The sequence below is a fragment of the Muntiacus reevesi genome, chromosome 1 (assembly GCF_963930625.1).
Source record: "Muntiacus reevesi chromosome 1, mMunRee1.1, whole genome shotgun sequence".
Classification (NCBI taxonomy): Eukaryota; Metazoa; Chordata; class Mammalia; order Artiodactyla; family Cervidae; genus Muntiacus; species Muntiacus reevesi.
The window spans coordinates 71,338,270-71,356,702 of NC_089249.1; the positions used below are offsets into that span (position 1 = coordinate 71,338,270).

The window sequence follows — 18,433 nt, forward strand, 5'->3', positions numbered from 1 at the left end:
AATAACTGGCACTAGGTTGCATGGGGCCACTGACACAGTGAGAATCGTATCCAGACCAGCCTGGGGTGAGAGGTCTTCTGGCACACCGGCCTCTCGGTCCTTCTTGGCCCCAAGGAAAGTCCTGGTTTGACAGGCTGTTTTTATATAAGTCTAGGGGTGGGGACTGGACATGGAACAACAGACTGCTTCGAAATCGGGAAAGGAGTACGTCAAGACTGCATATTGTCACCCTGCTTAATTAACTTATATGCAGAGTACATCAAGCGAAATGCCAGGCTGGATGAAGCACAAGCTGGAATCAAGGGAGAAATATCAATAATCTCAGAATTGCAGATGACACCACCTTTGTGGCAGAAAGCAAAGAAGAACTAAAGAGACTCTTGATTCTCAAAGTGAAAGGGGAGAGTGAAAAAACTAGATTAAAACTCAACATTCAGAAAACTAAGATCATGACATCCGGTCCCATGACTTCATGTCAAATAGATGGGCAAACAATGGAAACTGTGACAGACTTTATCTTGGGGGGCTCCAAAATCACTGCAGATGGTGACTGCAGCCATGAAATTAAAAGACATTTGCTCCTTGGGAGAAAGGTTATGACCAGCCTAGACAGAATATTAAAAAGCAGAGACATTACTTTGCCAACAAAGGTCTATCTAGTCAAAGCTATGGTTCTTCCAGTAGTCATGTATGGATGTGAGAGTTGGATCTTAAAGCTGAGCGCTGAATTATTGATGCTCTTGAATTGCGGTGTTGGAGAAGACTCTTGAGAGTCCCTTGAACTGCAAGATCAAACCAGTCCATCCTAAAGGAAATCAGTCCTGAATATTCATTGGAAGGACTGATGCTGAAGCTGAAACTCCAATACTCTGGCCACCTGATGTGAAGAACTGACTCATTTGAAAAGACCCTGATGCTGGGAAAGATTGAAGGCAGGAGAAGGGGAAAACAGAGGATGAGATGGTTGGATGGCATCACCGACTCGATGGACATGAGTTTGGGCAAGCTCCGGGAGTTGGTGAAGGACAGGGAAGCCTGGCATGCTGCAGTCCATGGGGTCGCAAAGAGTCGGATACGACTTAGAGGCTGAATTGAGGATTGGGGAATCGAATCCTGCTAGGGGTCGGCCCAGTGGGGAAGAACCCCTGCGCTGGTTCCCAAAGGGTCGAGCCCCTCGTTGCTTGCGGCCTGAAGCGAGCCCCACCATCCCGGCGGTGCTCAGACCCTGCGCCCCACGCCTGGGCGGCTCCCCTCTGAGGCCCCGCCCCGTGACGCGAGGCCCCGCCCCCGCGGCGCCCGCTTCCAAGATGGCGGCAGCGATTCCTGCCCGGCTGTCCGGGTGGCGGTGACGACGGGCGGCAGAAGGCCAGGTGTGTAGGCTGGAGATGGTGGGGTGGGAGGCCCTGGAGAAAGGTTTGGGAGATTGGGAAGGTGAGAAGTTTTGGGTAAAGGCTGTAAACAGCCTTGAGCAAGGAGGGAGACCTAAGTGCAAGTCCGGATAGAGGCCGGTGGGCTCACTTCGCGAGGTAGAGCAATCGCCAGAGGAGGTTGGCATGGGATGAGAGGAGGCTGCTCCGAAAGAGCTGGGCTGTAACCCCTTCCAGACCGCTGACCACGCCCCTCTAGGTGAGCTAGCCCAGGTTCTTCTGACAGGTTCTGCCCAGCCCTCCCTCTCCCTGTCTCATTTCATCAATAACCGTGATCCCGACCCTCGCCCGGATGGAGAAAGGTAGAAGGTAGAGGACGCCACCCGCATCCTATTTCCTGCCGCGCTCCGGGGTTGTTTGCTTACAGCTCCCAGGTGGTCACATCCCTGCACCTGCGGAGCTAGCTCCCATAAATGTGAAGAACGGAAATGAGCCATTTTCCTCCGCCTCCCTGGGTTCTCTTGAGGCCACTTCACAGTCCTGTTAGGACTGCCTCACCCAGATCTCCAGTAGCTGCCCTGTCCCCACTCCCCAAACAGGTTGGTCCTGTTGGGGTGGGGGATGGTTAAATACCGAGTGAATCTGACACGTTATAGGATGGCTGGGGCAGAGCCGGGGACCTAGCATCTCCTGCTCTACCCCTTTTCTCTCCAACCACTTTCCCTCGCTCGGGGAAACCGGCTTCACCCTGTTCCTGCTCTCTGCCCCTCTGAGGGTGGCTGGCTATCCTTGACCACTTCTGTTCCAGCTGGTCCCAAGATTGCTGTTGGAGTGCTGGATGGAGCCTGTCTCTGTCTTTTCTTACATTTCCAATTTTATATAATGCTTCACATCTCTGCTCCCCCGGGACCTCCTGGAGTCCCCATGATCCTGAAGAAGACAGTTTGAATCTAGGTGAGTCTATCTCTCCCCCTCTAAAATTGGAAGGAATGTCCTCCAGAGAATGCTCTGGAATGGCCTTGGGACCTGAATGATGTAAGCATTCTTGAGGGTAGGGACTGAGTAGGTGGTAGGAGTGGTTTGAGGGAGGGGTGGTGGAGAGTGAAACTTAGGGTGGAAGTGACAGGTGGTGCGACCTGCTGATGGTTACATTCTCTTTCTTTTTGTATACCTGTGTGCGCCCTTGTGTGACTTTGTTCTTTTCCTTTTTCCTCTTTACCCCTGCCCGACCACCTTCATCAATACCCGATGATCTCTCTGCTGGCATGCTGTCTTCCTGTCCCCCCCAGAACTCTCCTCTCTCTCTCATCCAGACCTCAGCGCAGGATGTTGCGGAGGTTGCTGGAGCGGCCCTGCACACTGGCCCTACTTGTGGGCTCCCAGCTGGCAGTCATGATGTACCTGTCGTTGGGGGGCTTTCGAAGCCTCAGTGCGCTCTTTGGCCGAGAGCAGGAGCCGACATTTGACTATTCTCATCCCCATGATGTCTACAGTAACCTCAGTCACCTGCCTGGGGCCCCTGTTGCCCCAGGGGGCCTCCCAGCTCCTCAAAGCCTGCCGTACTGTCCAGAACGATCTCCTCTCTTAGGTGAGTGCAGAAGGAAGGCAGAAGTGAAGACAAGGCCAAGGTGTGGGGACAGGGGGCTTGGACAAGTATAGGATGGCAGCAGTGGGTCTTCAAACTGGAGGGTCATGGAACTGGAAGGTAGGCTAATGTTGAGATAGAATGGACTCTAACTTTGGAGTTTCGACTTGGGTTCTTTGATTGAGCCACAGCTTTGCACTGCCTGCCTGTTTATGGGCTCTTCCTGCCTCAGGGTAGGATTAGGAGTTAGTTGGAAGTCCTGTTCTCTCCACCTGCTAACTGTAAGCTTCCAACCTTGTGAGGCAGGGGAGAGTTAAGGAACCCTAAAAAAAGGCAGGCTAGGTGAGGAGCCTTCACCTTCCAGACTCTGCAAAGTTGTTCCAATGATGGGGAACTCAAGGCTTTGTCTGAGCAGGCCCTTGAGGGAGCTGAGTCCCAGAGTCAGAGCCAGGGACAGGCCTCTCTGACTTTCTAACCCCTGACCTTGTCACCCCCCTCCCCCCGACAGTGGGTCCCGTGTCCGTGTCCTTCACCCCGGTGCCGTCGCTGGCAGAGATCGTAGAGAGGAACCCCCGGGTGGGGCCGGGGGGCCGATACCGCCCTGCAGGCTGTGAGCCCCGGTCCCGGACAGCCGTCATTGTGCCCCACCGCGCCCGGGAGCACCACCTGCGCCTGCTGCTCTACCACCTGCATCCGTTCCTGCAGCGCCAGCAGCTTGCTTATGGCATCTATGTCATCCACCAGGTACTCCCAGTCCCCACGCCACTGTGATTTTCTTTTTTATAAGGAAGCCTCAAGCAAATTCCACTCCACTCACATATAATGGGTCTCAAAATAATTAAAAGAGGGTCAGACTGGAATGTAAGAAAGCAGCAGCTTGCACTGCTCTGCCAACACGTTAGCCCCATGCTTCTTCTTAAAGATATGCCCATCGTCCTGTAATCTTCCATGATTTTTCCATTGTTGAATTTGGAAGTGGACAGATTTGGGCTAAAGTTCTGGTTCTGCCATTTGTTTCATATGTGACCTTGAGCAAGACACCCAACCTGCTAAAATGAGGCAAAGAGTGGTAACCAGCATACCACCTATTTCACATGGTTGTTGGGATTAAATGCTAAATAGTAGCATGTCTGGGTCAGGCACATATGTGTATTAGTCACTCAGTCATGTCCAATTCTTTGCGACCCCATGGACTTTGCCAGCCAGGCTCTGCAGTCCATGGGATTCTTCAGGCAAGAATATTGGAGTGAGTTGCCATTCCCTTCTCCAGGGGATCTTCCTGACCCAGAGAGCAAACCCGGGTCTCCTGCGTTGCAGGCAGGCTCTTTACCGTCTGAGCCACCAGGGAAGCCCATCTGGCACATACTGATGCTCAATAATTTTTTATTGAATGAAAAAACAAAGAAGTTCTTTCTCTTCATCCTCTTTATCCCGTAACCCACTTTGACTTCCCTCCTTTCACCTTTATGCTTCTCCGTGCCACCTATAGACCTAGTTGGTCCTCCTCCATTATCTTCCAGGCTGGAAATGGAACATTTAATAGGGCAAAGCTGCTGAATGTTGGGGTGCGGGAGGCCCTGCGTGATGAAGAATGGGACTGCTTGTTCCTGCATGATGTGGATCTCCTGCCAGAGAACGACCACAACCTGTATGTGTGCGACCCCCGAGGACCTCGGCACGTTGCTGTTGCCATGAACAAGTTTGGATACAGGTAGAGGGCGGGAGGGTACTGGAAGCAGGGTATTCCACCATCCAGTGGAAGAAGGAGGGATGGCTCCCAGAAGACATGTGGAATCCAGGGCTCTTTCTCTCCCTAGCCTCCCATATCCCCAGTACTTTGGCGGGGTCTCAGCGCTCACTCCTGACCAGTACCTGAAGATGAATGGCTTCCCCAATGAATACTGGGGCTGGGGTGGTGAGGATGATGACATTGCTGCCAGGTGAGACTTCTTGCCACCACCCTCTTCCCCAACCCCAGCCTGGATCCCCGTCCTCTAAGACCACCTCTAGCCCTAGTCTTTTAACACTCATTTAGCTCCCTGGTCCTGAACAGTGCCTATTCCTCTCCCTTATCTTTCAGCCTGCCCGGGTCAGGCTTTGCATGCTGCTCCCCCTTCTGTCATCCTTCAGTCCCTTGGACCTGGTTAGTAACATTCCCGGGAGAGAAGACAAGATCAATACAATCAATCCCAATAGTATCATGGGATTCCAGAGCTGGAAAGGGGCCTAGAGACTGTTTAGTCCTGCCTCTGCTAGGATTGCATCCAAACCACTTCCTGCAGAGCTGGAAGAGGAAAGGCTCTGCTCCAGAGTCCAGAATCACTTTTTTCTTTAAAAAAAATGAAGGGCCTGTGCCATTGGCATGATGCCAGCTTATTTTTAGCATGTGAAACATTTTGACCTTCAGCCTCAGCTGACCCAATTTCATATGTCATTTGACTATTTGGGCTTGATATGCTGGGCCCCTTGCCTCTCCTACTGCTTTGTCCTCTGGGATGACATCTCTATGAATTCTTGTTTTCTGTATGTGTGTAAAGCACCCAGCAATTTCTAAATGTATGTATTCTTTCAGTACCTTCCCCAGCCATCCTCATTCTTGCTTCTGTGTATCAGAATTGTAGTTCATTTCTTTCCAGGCCCTGATTTCCTGGTTCCACCCTTTTCTTAAATGTAGGTGGGGGGTAGGAGTGCAGCAGAGCTGAAGCTGCTCAGCCACTAATCTCAGTAAGAATTGCTGAACTTGGGTCTGTGGTTCCCAGTCTTGTCCTACCTTTTTTGACAAAATGGTTCCTCTCCCTGTCCTTTCCAGACAGCAAAGGCAGCTCCTGGGAGCCATTTAGGAAACAGGTGGGAGGTGCAAACCTACCCCTGCCAATTGTTTATAGGCCCCAGGGTGCCTGCACTAGGCCCTGAGGATTTGGAAACAACCAGCTTTTACATTCTCTTCTGCCTTTCCTTCTTTCTTTTTGACTTTTCTGTTTGCCCTTCCAGTACTTGGCCCTTTGTCGAGTTAGTAATAGTTATTCTTTGTGTAAAGAAACATACAATTCCTTCCTTGCTGGCCTTAGCTCTTCTTGCTCACCTGTCAGCAGCTTTCTTCCACTCCGGATCCTCCAAGGTACCCTTGCTTTTCCCATAGGGTTCGCTTGGCTGGGATGAAGATCTCTCGTCCCCCCACATCTGTGGGGCATTATAAGATGGTGAAGCACCGAGGAGATAAGGGCAACGAGGAAAATCCCCACAGGTAGGATGGGAGGGTTGCCTGGGATTTATTAGTGAATCCTCAGGGCTCTACACCCCAGCCAGGCAGCTCCTAAAAGTTTCTATAGATTCCTAGCTATTCCGGGTCTTAGTCTCCGATCTCTAACCCTCAGATTTGACCTCCTGGTCCGTACCCAGAATTCCTGGACTCAAGATGGCATGAACTCACTGACATACCAATTGCTGTCTCGAGAGCTGGGCCCTCTCTATACCAACATCACAGCAGACATTGGAACTGACCCTCGGGGTCCCCGGACTTCCTCTGGTCCCCATTACCCACCTGGTTCCTCCCAAGCCTTCCGTCAGGAGATGCTGCAGCGCCGGCCCCCAGCCAGGCCTGGCCCTCTGCCTACTGCCAACCACACAGCTCCCCATGGTTCACACTGACTTCTTCTTAATCATGAAACTGAATCTTTCCCACTTTAATCATGAAACTGAATCGGAGGGGTTACATTTTCCCCACCCTCAGCTCCTCACTGCTCTTAGAGGGATGTGGGGGAACTGAACTTCACTGCTGTGCTGGGGGCAGGGGCCTCTCCTCACTGCTGGACTGGAGCTGGGCTCCTCTGGCCCTGGGGGTCTCTCTTTCTAGGGTCACCTGCCAGGGCTTATGACTGTGAATCCTTGATGTCACGACTTATGTGATGACTCCTAGGACTCCCCTGCCCATGGGGTAGGAGCAGGGCTGGACCCCAAATCCCTTCTTCTTCCATGGAGAGAAGAGTGATCTGGCTTCTCCCGGGACCTCTGTGAATATTTATTCTATTTATGGTTCCCAGGAAGTGTGTTTGAAGGAAGCCCCTCCCTGGGTACTTTCTGCCAGTAATGGAGTAGCTCCCTCTTTTGGACCTGGCTCAGGGGGCTGGGATTTTGATATATTTTCTAATAAAGGACTTTGTCTCGCCTCTGCTCCTGCTTTCTGCATCCCAGGCACTCTTTGCCTATCTTTGCTCACCCACCCCCACCTTCTGCCCTTGGATGACAGAACAGCCAGAGCAAGCCAAGCTTTAGAAACTTTTATTTTCATGGGTGAGAGAACTCCTGCCACCAGGGGCAAGAAGGAATGGGAGCTGAGGGTCAACTGTTAGGTTCTGTGCCCAAGACACGGGCTGCTGCCTGACGCCCACTCTCTATACAATCATTGACAGCAACCCCTTCGTAGGAGGCCCCCGCCAGGGTCAAAGGCAGCTTCTGAGCAGCCAGGAATTGGGCAGCTGACTCTGAAAGGAAAGATAAAAGGAATATCACAGCTTGGGGTCTATTTTCATGGCTCTTCTCAGCCCAGCTGCTTTCTCAACTTACCCAATTTTTGCCAGTGGCCTAATGTATACTGGGGGATAGAGTTCTGGGGAGAGAAAAAGGGATACAGAGAAAACATTATTATTGATATCCCAGGCTGGGTGCCACGTTCCACGGGGTCACAGAGTCAGACATGACTTAGTAACTGAACAACAACAGGCCTGGGTAGACAGTGACAAATGGATCAGTCCCTGCCTCCAAGGCCTGCATCTACTAGGTAGCTGAAGAATGTTTACCTGTGTTACCAACTCACCTTGTGTAGATGGACCAAGCAGTGACTTGGTGGCTCATTCAGTCCTAATTGAGTGGCAGCAGCTTTCTCTGCCTCCTGTTGGAACAGCTCCTGAGATAAGACACAGCCCCTGGCTTCTAGTGTCTGTAACCAGGAACCTCCCAGCATCACCTAAGGAGGGAAGATGGCGCTGACCAGCCTGACCTTACTGCACTGGGGCGGAGAGGAGCCCTTTGGAAACCCCACTAAGCATGGCCACTTCTCTCACAGTCAGTCTGAGGCCCGGGGAGCTCCCATCCTGCTCAGGGAAAGCAACGGAGTCATACACAATTCCCAGGATAACTGGATCTTCTGAGGATGGCACCAAATGTCCAAACCCCTGGAGGAAACAAAGAGACTGGGTCAGGAGGGAAGGGTTCCAGCTGAGCCTGTGTCTGTCTCTCTCCTTCTGGGTCACACCTGCACAGGCAGACGAGCTCCTCGGTACTGCAGATTCACCACAGCCACAGATACCGCAGTGATGGTGCTCAAGGCACGGGCCAGCGGTGCGGCCTCAGCAGGGAGCAGCTTGCTGAGCACTGGAGGAGAGAGCAGCCTGCCTCAGGAGGCATTCCCAGGGCAGTTTTAGCCACCGTCCTTAGGATAAGACCCCCCACAAGGATGAGCAGTTCAAGGGCATGGTATGGTCCCGTTGGCCCAGGAAGAAGCTAGGTTGCCTCACCCTGGCTGGGGAAGGGGAGGGTGGCTATCCCATTACCTGAAGCTGGAATGGCACTAATAATGTGGTCAGCCTCCAGGCTGCTGTCCCCTAGAGACACCTGAAAGGATGAAAACATTAAAAGATGGAAATCATGGGAATTCTGCCTCAGTTTCCCAGCACCCAAGTGGCAGGAGAGAGATTGGATGCTGACTCAGGATGAAGAGACTATGTAGTCAGAACAAAAATCATCCCCCTGTTACTCCAGTAAGTGGGCCAGACAAAAGCCAGTGGGCCAATCTGAAATGTTTAGTGGACCTGGGTGGGTCTTTCTCTTAGGGGGAGCCACTTCTATATAAGCACTACTTCTATGCACAGATCTGGATCAAAAGGTCTTGGAGGAAGGCCCACAAATAAGGCTTAAGAACCTGGGGTAGTTCATATTTAAGCAGCTTTTAGGACAGAAGAAAAAGAGAAACTCCAGTTCTGGAGTTGAAACAAAGATGAAAACTCTTAACACACAGGTTCATCACAGTCCAGGAGGCTCTCCTACCTTCCAGCGCCCTTCTGCCTGGAGACTGAGCCCACAGACTGGCTGGCCTTGGAGAACACTGACACCCCTACTAGTCAGGTGAGCGTTCAGGGCCTGGGGCAATGTCTCCAGCCCTCCACGGAGTGACCACTGGCTCCAGCGCTCAGCCCGAGCTTGGCGAATAAGTGCTGAGTCCAGTTGTGGGCCCCGGCCTGCAGAGGAGGAAGCAGAGAAGAATCTTTAAAATAGCACCCCTTGCCTCCAGTCCCTCACTCTGGCAGTCCTTAATATCTTCAACCCTTGAACCAACTGCCCCCTCACCTGCCCCCAGCAGCAGCCCCAGTAATATGGAACGATGGGTTTGCTCAGCTTGGAAGAGACTGGGAAAGCAGGACCTGACGCTGAGCTCACGGCTGTTACCTGCAAACACTCCGCGGCAGAGACTGTCCATGGCTAGAGATGCCACCTTAAGGGTGAGACTAGGATTGAGAGGCCAAGGAATACACTGCACTAATTTCCACTAATCCCTGCTTGGTAGGGAATGGAGGCAGTATGGGTTTACTTGGAAAGCAGTCTGGCTACAACAGATGGGACGGGAAGGAACTGAAGGCATTCACCTCAACACTGAGTTTGGGGGGCTACTGGGTATGAAGAGAAGAGGGCCTGTTCAGAGGCTACAGAAGAGTCCCTCGTGGTAGACTTGCAGCTGGTTCAGAAGGGGAGGGATTTGGGGGCTTCTGGGTGGTGGTACCTCAGAACCAAGGCGGCGCTGGGCAAAACTGTGCACAGTCTCATCAGGGTCTTTGCCACGAGGGGTGGTCAAATCCCTCAGCCCAGCCCAGAACAGAGGTTTGGAGAAGGGAGGTGAAGGGCGGAGGAGCCCCCTGTATGGAGGAAGGCACAGTGAAAAGGGAGCTCTGATTTACCTCCCCAGCTCCAGGGGTCATTTCCATTCATTTGGCCCCTTTTGCTGGGAGGGCTGACAGACTGGGAGATGAGGAAATGGAAGGGGTGTAAGGATAAGGGCAAAGCAGAAGGACGGCAGTAAGGAAGCGATAACGTTACCTGATGCCAGAAGGCAAGGCATGCAGGGCACCACCAACATACAGGAACCTGTTCTGCGCAGCTGGATGGTCTCCCCGGACAGGCAGCACTTCCGAGTCCAGGCCAAGCTCAGAAACCTGCTCTCCACACGTCCTCAAGAGGAGGATATACTAAGGAAAGGGCTGGCCACCAAATCCACTTGCTCCCCTTAACTCTATCCTTTAGTGAAGGCCCCTCCGCAATCTCTCCTAAGCATTCCACAAGCCGCTCACCAGGAGCAGGGTCCGGGCTCCCAGGGCTCCCGCCGGCCGAATTCCTCGAGGTCCAAGTTCAAAAACAGCACCATCTGGCCCTCGTACTGAGCGGATCCAGCCTCCCAGGCGCTCGCTGCCCTCCACCAAGACCACCTGAGGACAAGAGGGAGACGCTGCAGCCTACGGCCACAGCCGCGGCGGCAGAGGGGTCAGGAGAAGAGGGGGGCGGCGCGTTCGTTCCCGCGGGAAATGGGAGAGAAGTGTTAAAGGCGCTCCCTCTGGCATCGTGGGGCACTCACCTTGGGGGCACAGGGGGCCCGGCTCAGGTAGTAACTGGCGGCCAAGCCGCTGATCCCTCCGCCCAGCACGACCACGGTCCGGCCCATGAAGAACCCTGCGAGTGAAGACGCACTACGGCCAGGGTGACCGCAAGCACCCTGCTCTCCAGAAAACCTGCGAGCTCCGCGTTCCACCCCCGGCCATTCGCTGCTTTCGGGGAAACCAAGAGCCGGCGGATGGGGTGGTGGAACTCCGAGGTCCCCTCCCAGGGCCTAGGACTCACCCACGAGGGGAACGAGAAAAATGAGGCGAAAGGAGGAGGTAGAGGTCTCAGCGCATCACCCCGCCGGCGTTCCGGGGAGGACAGGGGAAGTGGATAAGGGCCACACCCACGCTATCTGCTCGCGCAGGGCTCGGGGATCCAACTGGACGCCGGGGTTCGGTGGCGCGTTCCCTTCCACCCCTCTCCAGGCCGAGCGCTTTCAGCCCGCTGCCTCCGCCCCCAAGCTTTTTGGCCTCTCCGACTCCCCGTCCATTCTAGTCTCGCGGCCTCCCCAGCCGGTAGAAGGCGGTTCTCTGAAGCTGGAGATTAACTGGTTCGATGCCGGGTTGGAGGGAGCGGCCGTTTCCCGCACGGCCCTCCCTTCAGGGCTGGAGCGGCGAGAGCTGAATCCTGGTCAGCATTCTCCAGCTCGAGCTTTCCAGGCCCCACCTAGGGTGAGAACCCTGGAGGGAGGGTCCCATGAGCTCTACTTGTAGGGAGAGTAGATAGGGACGCTGGAGGCTGGTCCGTGGGGAGGTGACTCCATAAACAGCTCCTTGATGTTAGCAACAGCCTGAGCCTGTGGGAGCTAGGGCGGCCTGGCAGCGTACCGTGTTTATCCACAGGGGTCCCTGGGTACCACGCTCTCGGGAGACAGCCCCCTACGCTGGCAAAACCCGTGGACCCCCGTGCCCGCACTCCCGCTCCGGGCTTCCTTACAGCTTCCCGAGTCTCAAGTTTTCCTTCCCTCTTTTCCTCCCAGTGTAAACCTTGGCATCAACGTGTCCTGGTCCCACACCCCTATCCCCACCCCACGGCTCTGAGCGGGCCCCCATCTGTTCAGATAGGGAACTGAGTCCCAGGAAGACTCCCCATTCGACCTAGTTCTGTATCTCCACACCCTTAAAACACAAATACAAACAAGGACATTTTTTTTTTTAATAAATTTATTCACAAAAAAAGTGAGACTGTAGAGGGTCTGGGGGCTGTACACGGGGCGGGGGCCTGTGGAGTTCTGTACACGGGACTGGGAGACAAGGGAGCCTCCAGGTGAAAGGGTATTTTTTAATAAAAAAAATAACGGGAGGTACAACCACCCCCTCCCCCCTCCCCGATTAAAAAGACACAAAAATAGACGTCTCTGAGGTAAATGGGGAGCCTGGGGGCTTAAGGGTGTTGAAAGGGTTTCACAGGCACCGGGGTGGCTCCTGCATCAGTTGGTAGAACAGCACGTAGCCCTCACTGGATGCCACCTGGTTTTCACTGACAGGGGAGACACTAGGAAGAAGGGACACGGGGAAAGAGGTGTGACCAGCTCTGCGCATTCCTGCCTCCCCACAAGACCAACCTCACAGCATCCAGGTGGTGATCAGGATGCCAGCCCCGGCCCCCCCCGCCCCCCCGCCCCCCTGCACTGTGCTCTCCCGGGGCTTTGTATTAGGGAAGGGTGTCAGGGCTGCTGTGGGAACAGGGCAGGAGTTGAATAGCAGGCTCTTCTCACCGAGAGTCATTGTAGACATGCCAGCCAGTCTGGCACCGGCACAGGGCTGTGTAGTGGCCGTAGTGGACGCTGCCCGAGTGGTTGCAAAGGGCATACAGCTGGTACACGGGGCTTCCTTCAGGGTTAGAGACCACCAAAGCCTGCGGTCAGAGCTGTGCCCCGTCCCGCTCCCTCCCTCCCCTTCACGGAGCTCCTCAGCACCTTCCCTGCCACACTCACCGGCTTTGTCGCTGGCGAAGTCCCCTAGGCTCAGTCGCTGCAGTGGGAAGTCTACACCTACTGAACTCTTCTTGATGGAGCCTCGGGAGGCGGAAAATCGATTAAGATCTAAGCTCTGGTTAAGGAGAATTTGGGAGGCAGAGGGCCTCTGAGGGGGGCTGAGGAGTTGAATGTTGTCCACCACCCTGAACACATCTGGGGAGCACGATGGGGAAAGGTGGAGTGGCAGGCTTTTCCTAAGGTAAACTGAATTCCCTAATGTCCAGCTTCTGTAAACATGGAAAATGTGGAAAAAGAATGAATGGGAGAAATAATCTGATGATTAGGATACGGAGTACGAGAATTCGGGGGAATCTTTGTACTGTCAACTTTTTGGTACTTCGTGTTTTCTGCCGACATCGGTCACACACCTAAATAAATGTCAAATCATGTTATAAGGTTAATGTGTTCCTCACCTCAGTTGGCTTTTCTGGCATCCTGACTCGTACAAATTCACTGTGCTCTGTATGTACTTCTGTATCCTCTGGGCCGCTGCCCTCTGCCCTGGAAGCACCAGGACATACCTGAAACTCCTTTACAAACCCTGACACGTATTATTCTTCATACTCAGGCACCATGCAACCCCTTTTACACATACGGAGCTCCCCCCCAGGTTTCCCACCCTTACTATGTCCCTTGTGGACCCCCACATACTGGGGCATTCTCCGATTCTAGCTCTTCTTCCTTGGTGAAAAGGTTGAAACAATCTCGCAGAGACACCTTGCCCCCAGCAAATCCTTTCTGGGGGGAAAGGGGAGTGAAGGGTCAGCATGGTATGAATTTACTTTTCCAGCTCTTCTCAAGTAATCCAAGCTTCATTTCTGCTCCAGAGACCCACAGGGTTCCCTCCCACACTAGGGGTGGGAGGGTTGCATCAGAGAACCCATGTCCCATCCACCCCTGGAATCTTCTGGAATCCCACCTTGGGGATGGGCAGGGACAGGTCACAAAAAACCTCGAAGGTCGTGGAGCGATACCCACAGGCCTGGCACTTGAGACAACTTTTCAACTGGCCCACAAACAGGTCTAGATAGAAGCAAAGGGGCAGGAGAAATAGTCACTGTGGGATGCCTAAGGTGCTTTATTGGAATCCCATCTCTTCCCACCCCCGTACCTAACCTTTCCTTTCCCACCACCAACACTCCTCACAAACCCCTAACAACTTTTCCACCCACCCAGTCCTGTTCCCATACCCCTCGATAGTATTGATTTTTTCTGCCAAGCCTGCACCGCCCCCCTACACACACTTTCCCCCATCACTTTGTCTTATTCCATACCCACAATCTTGCTGTCCTCTCTTTCCAGGTAACGCTTCCACATTAGGTTGGCTCGATCATCATCGCTACCACAGATCAAGGAAAGTGGGAAGCGTCCATGAGACAGCAGGAATGCTGGGCACCCCCACCACCACTGAAATGATCCACAAAGCCTGTACCCCACCCCCTCCGTGCCCCAGCTCCTTCTCTCTATTTCAAGAGTCAACGGAGTCCTCCTCCAGAGGACTTTCTGGTGAGAGAAAAACAAAGGAATGTAGACAAGGGAAGAACATGCCGTCTTCCTCCACCTGGCTCCAAACCCCTTTTGTCCCTTATAAATTAATTATCCCCTCCTCCGTCAATATGGTGACAGCCACAGCGCTATCTTCTGCTTCCATCTGCGCCCCTCAGCCTCCTCATTCCTTCTTCCTACTTCTGCGCTGCTTCACAAACCACTTTCTGAACCATGTATTTCCTTGGACCCTACAGCCTCAGTCTTGACTGACTCACTTCTATGAAGGATGAATGCTGCTGATGGACTACCGGGGAGAAGAGGGAGGGGGAGCAACCTTACCTTAACTCAGGTTCTTCTAGCAGAGCCCCTCCGAGGCGGGGCTGGGGGGGAACAGGACTACTGGCCAGGATCGGTGGAGCCCGGCGGCCTCGGCGGTTGATTTCCAGGTGGAGCCGCTCCATGAGGAGCTTCAGAAACTCCTGGGCGTCCTGCTGGCTGCAGCCAGACAAAGAGCATGGGCAACTGACTCCTCCCTAGTCCACAGTCACTAACCTCTGCCCAGACATCTGTCCCCACTTCCTGGATGAAGAGCATCTTAAGGCTCAGATGAGGCTGCCAGAGCTCCCGACCCCCAGACAAGGCCAGAGAGAAATCCCATACCCTCCAGCTCTCCCACCTGTATCCAGAGAAGGAGGGAACGTATTTCTGGAAGACAGCTCGGAATCGAGTAGGATTCACAGCTTCACAGGAGTCAGGGTGCCACAGGGCACCAATCACATCTGCAAAGGCTATTAGGATGGGAGTGGGGAAGGGAAACAAAAGTTAGTGACTACAAGAGGGAAGCAAGGGGAGGCCCAGAGGGCGGAAAACAACCTCTAGGAAATGAGACACAAGGAAACACAGATACAACTGCCAGCTTTCAGGCTCGGGGTCACCGCCACTGACAGATGAACCTACACGGGGTTGGGGAAAAGAGGACTTGAAAGAGGGGAGCAGGGGTTGTTGCCTTACCTTCAGTGAGCTCCTGGGCTCGGCCCCCTCCGGGCACCTCTTGACGGAAGTCCCTTCGCAGACAGAAGTCCCGAAGAGGCCGGGTGCTACTCAAACACTGTAGCACCGCATTCAGGAAGCACTGGGGAGCAGGAGAGACACAAGATGCCTTAGGAGAACTTCAGTGCTGTCCTTCTCCAAGTTTCCCTGCCCATGCCTGTCCTCAACACCAGCCCACATTCCTGTTAGGAAGGATGGAAGAATGGCTCTCACCGTGTTCCCCAGATTGCGGAGGCCAACGTGACCAGAGCCCAGAAGCAGTGTGTGATGAGCCTGGAAGGTCAGTACAGCACAGTCAACAGGTCCCTGTACACCCTACCTGGCACTTCCACCTTTCCACAGCATGCTGCCCACTGCCTTCCCCATCCCATCCTTCACCCTCAAACGCTACACTTTTTCTCTCAGTGAGTATCAGGGTCTCCCTACCTCGCTGGCCAGGAGCAGTAAGCCCATCACAGCTGAGTGTACCACGGTCTCAGCCATGGCTGTCCCATCCGTTCCCCACTTACTCCTCTGCCCAGCTAGCCGGCGATGCAACTCCTGGGGCAACTCCCCAAGCACTGGCATGGTTGCCCAGCTGCTCCCCACCCCCACCTTGCTACCCGCAAGGCCCCCTCCCGCACCCGTGGCCCCTTTCTACACCCTCTCCTGATGGCTCCAACTGCAATGAGCCTAGCTCACTTAGCTTGGGAAATGGGCAACCACATTAGCTCAGATGTTCTGAGCCCGCCCCTCCTTGGCTCCAGAGATTAATTAAACCTAGACAAGCATCCTAGGAGAGAAGGCACAGCAAGGGAAATTAAGGAACTGGGGACCCAAAGAATTCCAAATGGTTGAGTTAATTCCTTGGAGAATGAAATGGCAAACCATGCTGGGGAGACACAGACAAGCCCAAAAAGGGTCTATGAGGCTCGAGGGTACTTAAGTAAGGGAGAAGAGAGTCCACACTACTGAAATGAAGGGGTGAAAAAGGAATTTGGGGGAAAAGGAGAAAGAAAAGCCATATGATGGCAAGAAAGCTGGAGGTACGGAGGAACATGGGCATGGAAGGCCACGTGTGCTGGCGAATCCTCACCATCTTGTCATCGGAGTAGAAAGGTTCAGAGGGCCGGGCAGATATCACGTGGAAGGAGCCATGGGGAGTAGGGGGCTCTGTCCGTATGCTGAACAAAGTGGGTGGCCCAGGAAAGCCCCCGAGGCGGCGGAGAGAGGTGCTGCGTCTCAAAGGGGGTGGCTCAGGCCGAAGAGCCAAGCGACTCAGGGCAGCCCCTAGCTCTCCAGTGCCACGGTGCCCTCCCAAGGCAATTCCCATTGGACGCAAGTCCCCACTGCTCACAGACTTGGAACGGGCTAGGTTGGTCCTGGATGGGAGAGGCAGAGCCACAGTTGGGGGTGGTGAGCCAGGCAGGGGAACTCCATGATCTGCCCGAAGTGGGCCGCTGGGACGAGGGCCTGAGGTCCGTCCCCGTCCCAGCTCCAGTTTCTTGAGCCGTTCCTCAGGGGGACCTGGCCTAGGAGGCAGAGGTCGTAACATGGGATTTGGCCCAGGGGCTGGATTTCGGCGCTCCTTGCTCCGGGCCCGGGGAGCAAATGGTAGCTTGGATCCCACTCGGGGCTGGATATTAAGAGGTGGCTCTCGGGTCCGTCCCAGGCGGTGCTCAGAAGCCTGGGGCATTGTGGACACCACAGGCTGGACCTGGGAGAAGAAGACAGGGTCAACATTTGAACATGGAGGGAGGTGGGAACCTAGGCTACCATGGCTGGCTATGTGCATGGAGGGCAGGACCCACATCTATCACATCAGTCATGTTATCCCCAGTAGCTAGCATAGTGTTTGGCACGAAGTAAACCCTTAGTGACCACTGAGTAAATGAACGAATGAACGATAGCAGTCCAGAGCTTTGATTCGACATTTCTTACCCTCTTCCTGCAGAATACAGCTTTACTGGAGAGCCAATGAAAAGACAGTTCCTATCTCGTCTGTCTTTATAATCTAAATGTTCGTGGAGGTCCCCCATACTTGACTAGTCAAGTGGGATGTGCTCTGGGTCATTTAGAACCTCTGGTCAAATAGGGGTGTGGGTGCAAGTACAAAACAGCCCCAAAGACAGCATTCCATTCTCAAACCTCTGCCCCTCCGGGCTGCAAATGAAGCAGATTAAAAGGGTGACTTGCGAATCACTCCCTCCCCCCGCATCTGAGCTCCAAAGTGATGTCGGGGCTTAGGGGCAGTGGCGAGCAGGGAGGACGAACAACTAATTCCCTGACCCTCAAGCGCTGCACCTCGCCCACCACAGCAGGTTTCAACCGGGTCCGCCCCCCTCGAGGGCAGAAAGGCCGAGGCTGCTGATTGGCTACGGGGTCCAGAGGCATATTCTCCACGATCCAAGGATGCTGGTCCCTCCAGCCCAGTTCTCTCAGGCCTGCCAGGTCCCCAGCGGCTTTGCCTTTGTGGAGGGCGATCTCTCGAGTCTGGAGCAGTCTTCCCCCGGAACCCCCCACGCCATACGCCCCGGACCGTACCTGTCCCCGAGTGAGGCGGCGGGGGAGGCCAACCGGGGTCAGGCCTCAGCTCAGGGCCACCCCCTACTACCCTCGCGCAGCGCCCCCGCGGGCCCGGCTGCAGCTTTAGCCGCAGCTATTGCCCAGCTCTCTCCCGCCGCAGGGGCCGCCGCCATCTTTGTTGGTCCCGCCCGGCCACCGGCCACCGGCTTCACTGTCTCTCAGAGCGCCTGCGCACCCACACTCAGAATCCACCCACCTGCATCCTCGGCGCTTGCGTGAACCCGCCCCTTTGGCTCCGCCACTGACACCATGGAAACACAGCCAACTTTAGGACCGCCAGTTCCCAGCTCTGCCAAAAATTTTCTTTAAACCACCACTCCAAAGCAAGTCCCTAAAGTACAGAGTCCCATCGCCCCATCTCGTGGCCTTAAAGGATAGAAACCTGACAATCGTTGTATGGTTCCCCGACTTGCAGCACAGACCTTCTCAGGAAGCGAGGATGCGAATGCAGGGTCTGGGTCCAGCCCCCAGACCAGAGAAGTATCCACATAGGGATGGGAAGCTCCCCGGAGGGCAGGGAATACTGGCCTTGCAAAACCAGTCCTCAGTCATCTTGCAGGCCGAAGCAGGAGTCTCCCTGCTAAAGCACATGTGCAGATTTCAGCAGTCAGGATATCCTTTCATTCTGGTCCAGACCAGAGCTTCTTCCAGTTCCCCCTCCCTCCTGAACTAGGATGGTCGTACACGTGCCTTGGGTGGTAGCCTGCTGACCCTTAGGCTACTCACCCACTATTACAGCCACCAATGAGAACCGCA

The 18,433-nt window shown here is 54.3% G+C and overlaps 3 protein-coding genes across 14 annotated transcripts; 1 reads left to right on the top strand and 2 right to left on the bottom strand.

The window, feature by feature from the left end:
- Positions 1–1,272: 1,272 nt before the first annotated feature.
- Positions 1,273–14,391, top strand: B4GALT3 (beta-1,4-galactosyltransferase 3). 7 transcript variants are annotated; one of them, XM_065947139.1, is made up of 9 exons: positions 1,273–1,370; positions 2,176–2,321; positions 2,657–2,955; positions 3,461–3,696; positions 4,473–4,663; positions 4,770–4,892; positions 6,092–6,196; positions 8,966–9,072; positions 13,877–14,391. In XM_065947139.1, exons 3-8 carry the CDS (start codon positions 2,694–2,696, stop codon positions 9,021–9,023), a joined length of 975 nt encoding a protein of 324 aa, XP_065803211.1. In that variant the 5' UTR covers positions 1,273–1,370; positions 2,176–2,321; positions 2,657–2,693; the 3' UTR covers positions 9,024–9,072; positions 13,877–14,391. The 7 variants fall into 7 exon arrangements, with proteins under 7 accessions (XP_065803211.1, XP_065803218.1, XP_065803172.1 ...); XM_065947146.1 differs by lacking the exon at positions 13,877–14,391 and adding an exon at positions 11,439–11,576; XM_065947108.1 differs by lacking the exons at positions 8,966–9,072; positions 13,877–14,391 and adding exons at positions 1,654–1,736; positions 6,327–7,102 and having other exon boundaries at positions 1,300–1,370.
- Positions 7,221–11,205, bottom strand: PPOX (protoporphyrinogen oxidase). Of its 4 annotated transcripts, none has more exons than XM_065947070.1 (13): positions 10,834–11,205; positions 10,571–10,682; positions 10,290–10,424; positions 10,039–10,154; positions 9,725–9,857; positions 9,295–9,439; positions 8,995–9,185; positions 8,502–8,562; positions 8,204–8,322; positions 8,013–8,123; positions 7,766–7,915; positions 7,516–7,558; positions 7,221–7,433 (listed from the first exon to the last, which is right to left on the bottom strand). In XM_065947070.1, the coding sequence occupies exons 2-13, from the start codon at positions 10,655–10,657 to the stop codon at positions 7,291–7,293; spliced, it is 1,434 nt and encodes a 477-aa protein (XP_065803142.1). In that variant the 5' UTR covers positions 10,658–10,682; positions 10,834–11,205; the 3' UTR covers positions 7,221–7,290. The 4 variants fall into 4 exon arrangements, with proteins under 4 accessions (XP_065803142.1, XP_065803135.1, XP_065803148.1 ...); XM_065947063.1 differs by having other exon boundaries at positions 10,571–10,665; positions 10,834–11,203; XM_065947076.1 differs by lacking the exon at positions 10,834–11,205 and having other exon boundaries at positions 10,039–10,170; positions 10,571–10,665.
- Positions 11,771–18,289, bottom strand: USP21 (ubiquitin specific peptidase 21). 3 transcript variants are annotated; one of them, XM_065947050.1, is made up of 13 exons: positions 17,636–18,289; positions 16,188–16,808; positions 15,326–15,385; positions 15,074–15,194; positions 14,739–14,850; positions 14,402–14,557; positions 13,849–13,913; positions 13,494–13,597; positions 13,226–13,312; positions 12,864–12,942; positions 12,533–12,640; positions 12,314–12,428; positions 11,772–12,090 (listed from the first exon to the last, which is right to left on the bottom strand). In XM_065947050.1, exons 2-13 carry the CDS (start codon positions 16,785–16,787, stop codon positions 12,000–12,002), a joined length of 1,698 nt encoding a protein of 565 aa, XP_065803122.1. In that variant the 5' UTR covers positions 16,788–16,808; positions 17,636–18,289; the 3' UTR covers positions 11,772–11,999. The 3 variants fall into 3 exon arrangements, with proteins under 3 accessions (XP_065803103.1, XP_065803113.1, XP_065803122.1); XM_065947031.1 differs by lacking the exon at positions 17,636–18,289 and having other exon boundaries at positions 11,771–12,090; positions 16,188–17,618; XM_065947041.1 differs by lacking the exons at positions 13,226–13,312; positions 17,636–18,289 and having other exon boundaries at positions 11,771–12,090; positions 16,188–17,618.
- Between the last annotated feature and the right edge of the window lie 144 nt (positions 18,290–18,433).

Coding starts and splice junctions, on each gene's coding strand:
- B4GALT3 (XM_065947100.1), top strand. CDS start 2,694: ATGTTGCGGAGGTTGCTGGAGCGGCCCTGCACACTGGCCCTACTTGTG. Junction 4,893..6,091: donor GATGATGACATTGCTGCCAG/GTGAGACTTCTT, acceptor CTTTTCCCATAG/GGTTCGCTTGGCTGGGATGA. Junction 6,197..6,326: donor AACGAGGAAAATCCCCACAG/GTAGGATGGGAG, acceptor TCTAACCCTCAG/ATTTGACCTCCTGGTCCGTA.
- PPOX (XM_065947070.1), bottom strand. CDS start 10,657: ATGGGCCGGACCGTGGTCGTGCTGGGCGGAGGGATCAGCGGCTTGGCC. Junction 9,186..9,294: donor GGGGCTGCTGCTGGGGGCAG/GTGAGGGGGCAG, acceptor CCTCCTCTGCAG/GCCGGGGCCCACAACTGGAC. Junction 8,323..8,501: donor TAGTGCCATTCCAGCTTCAG/GTAATGGGATAG, acceptor TCTCTCCTCCAG/TGCTCAGCAAGCTGCTCCCT.
- USP21 (XM_065947031.1), bottom strand. CDS start 16,904: ATGTGGGTCCTGCCCTCCATGCACATAGCCAGCCATGGTAGCCTAGGT. Junction 13,598..13,848: donor AGAGGACAGCAAGATTGTGG/GTATGGAATAAG, acceptor GCTTCTATCTAG/ACCTGTTTGTGGGCCAGTTG. Junction 13,313..13,493: donor TGTCCCTGCCCATCCCCAAG/GTGGGATTCCAG, acceptor CTTTCCCCCCAG/AAAGGATTTGCTGGGGGCAA.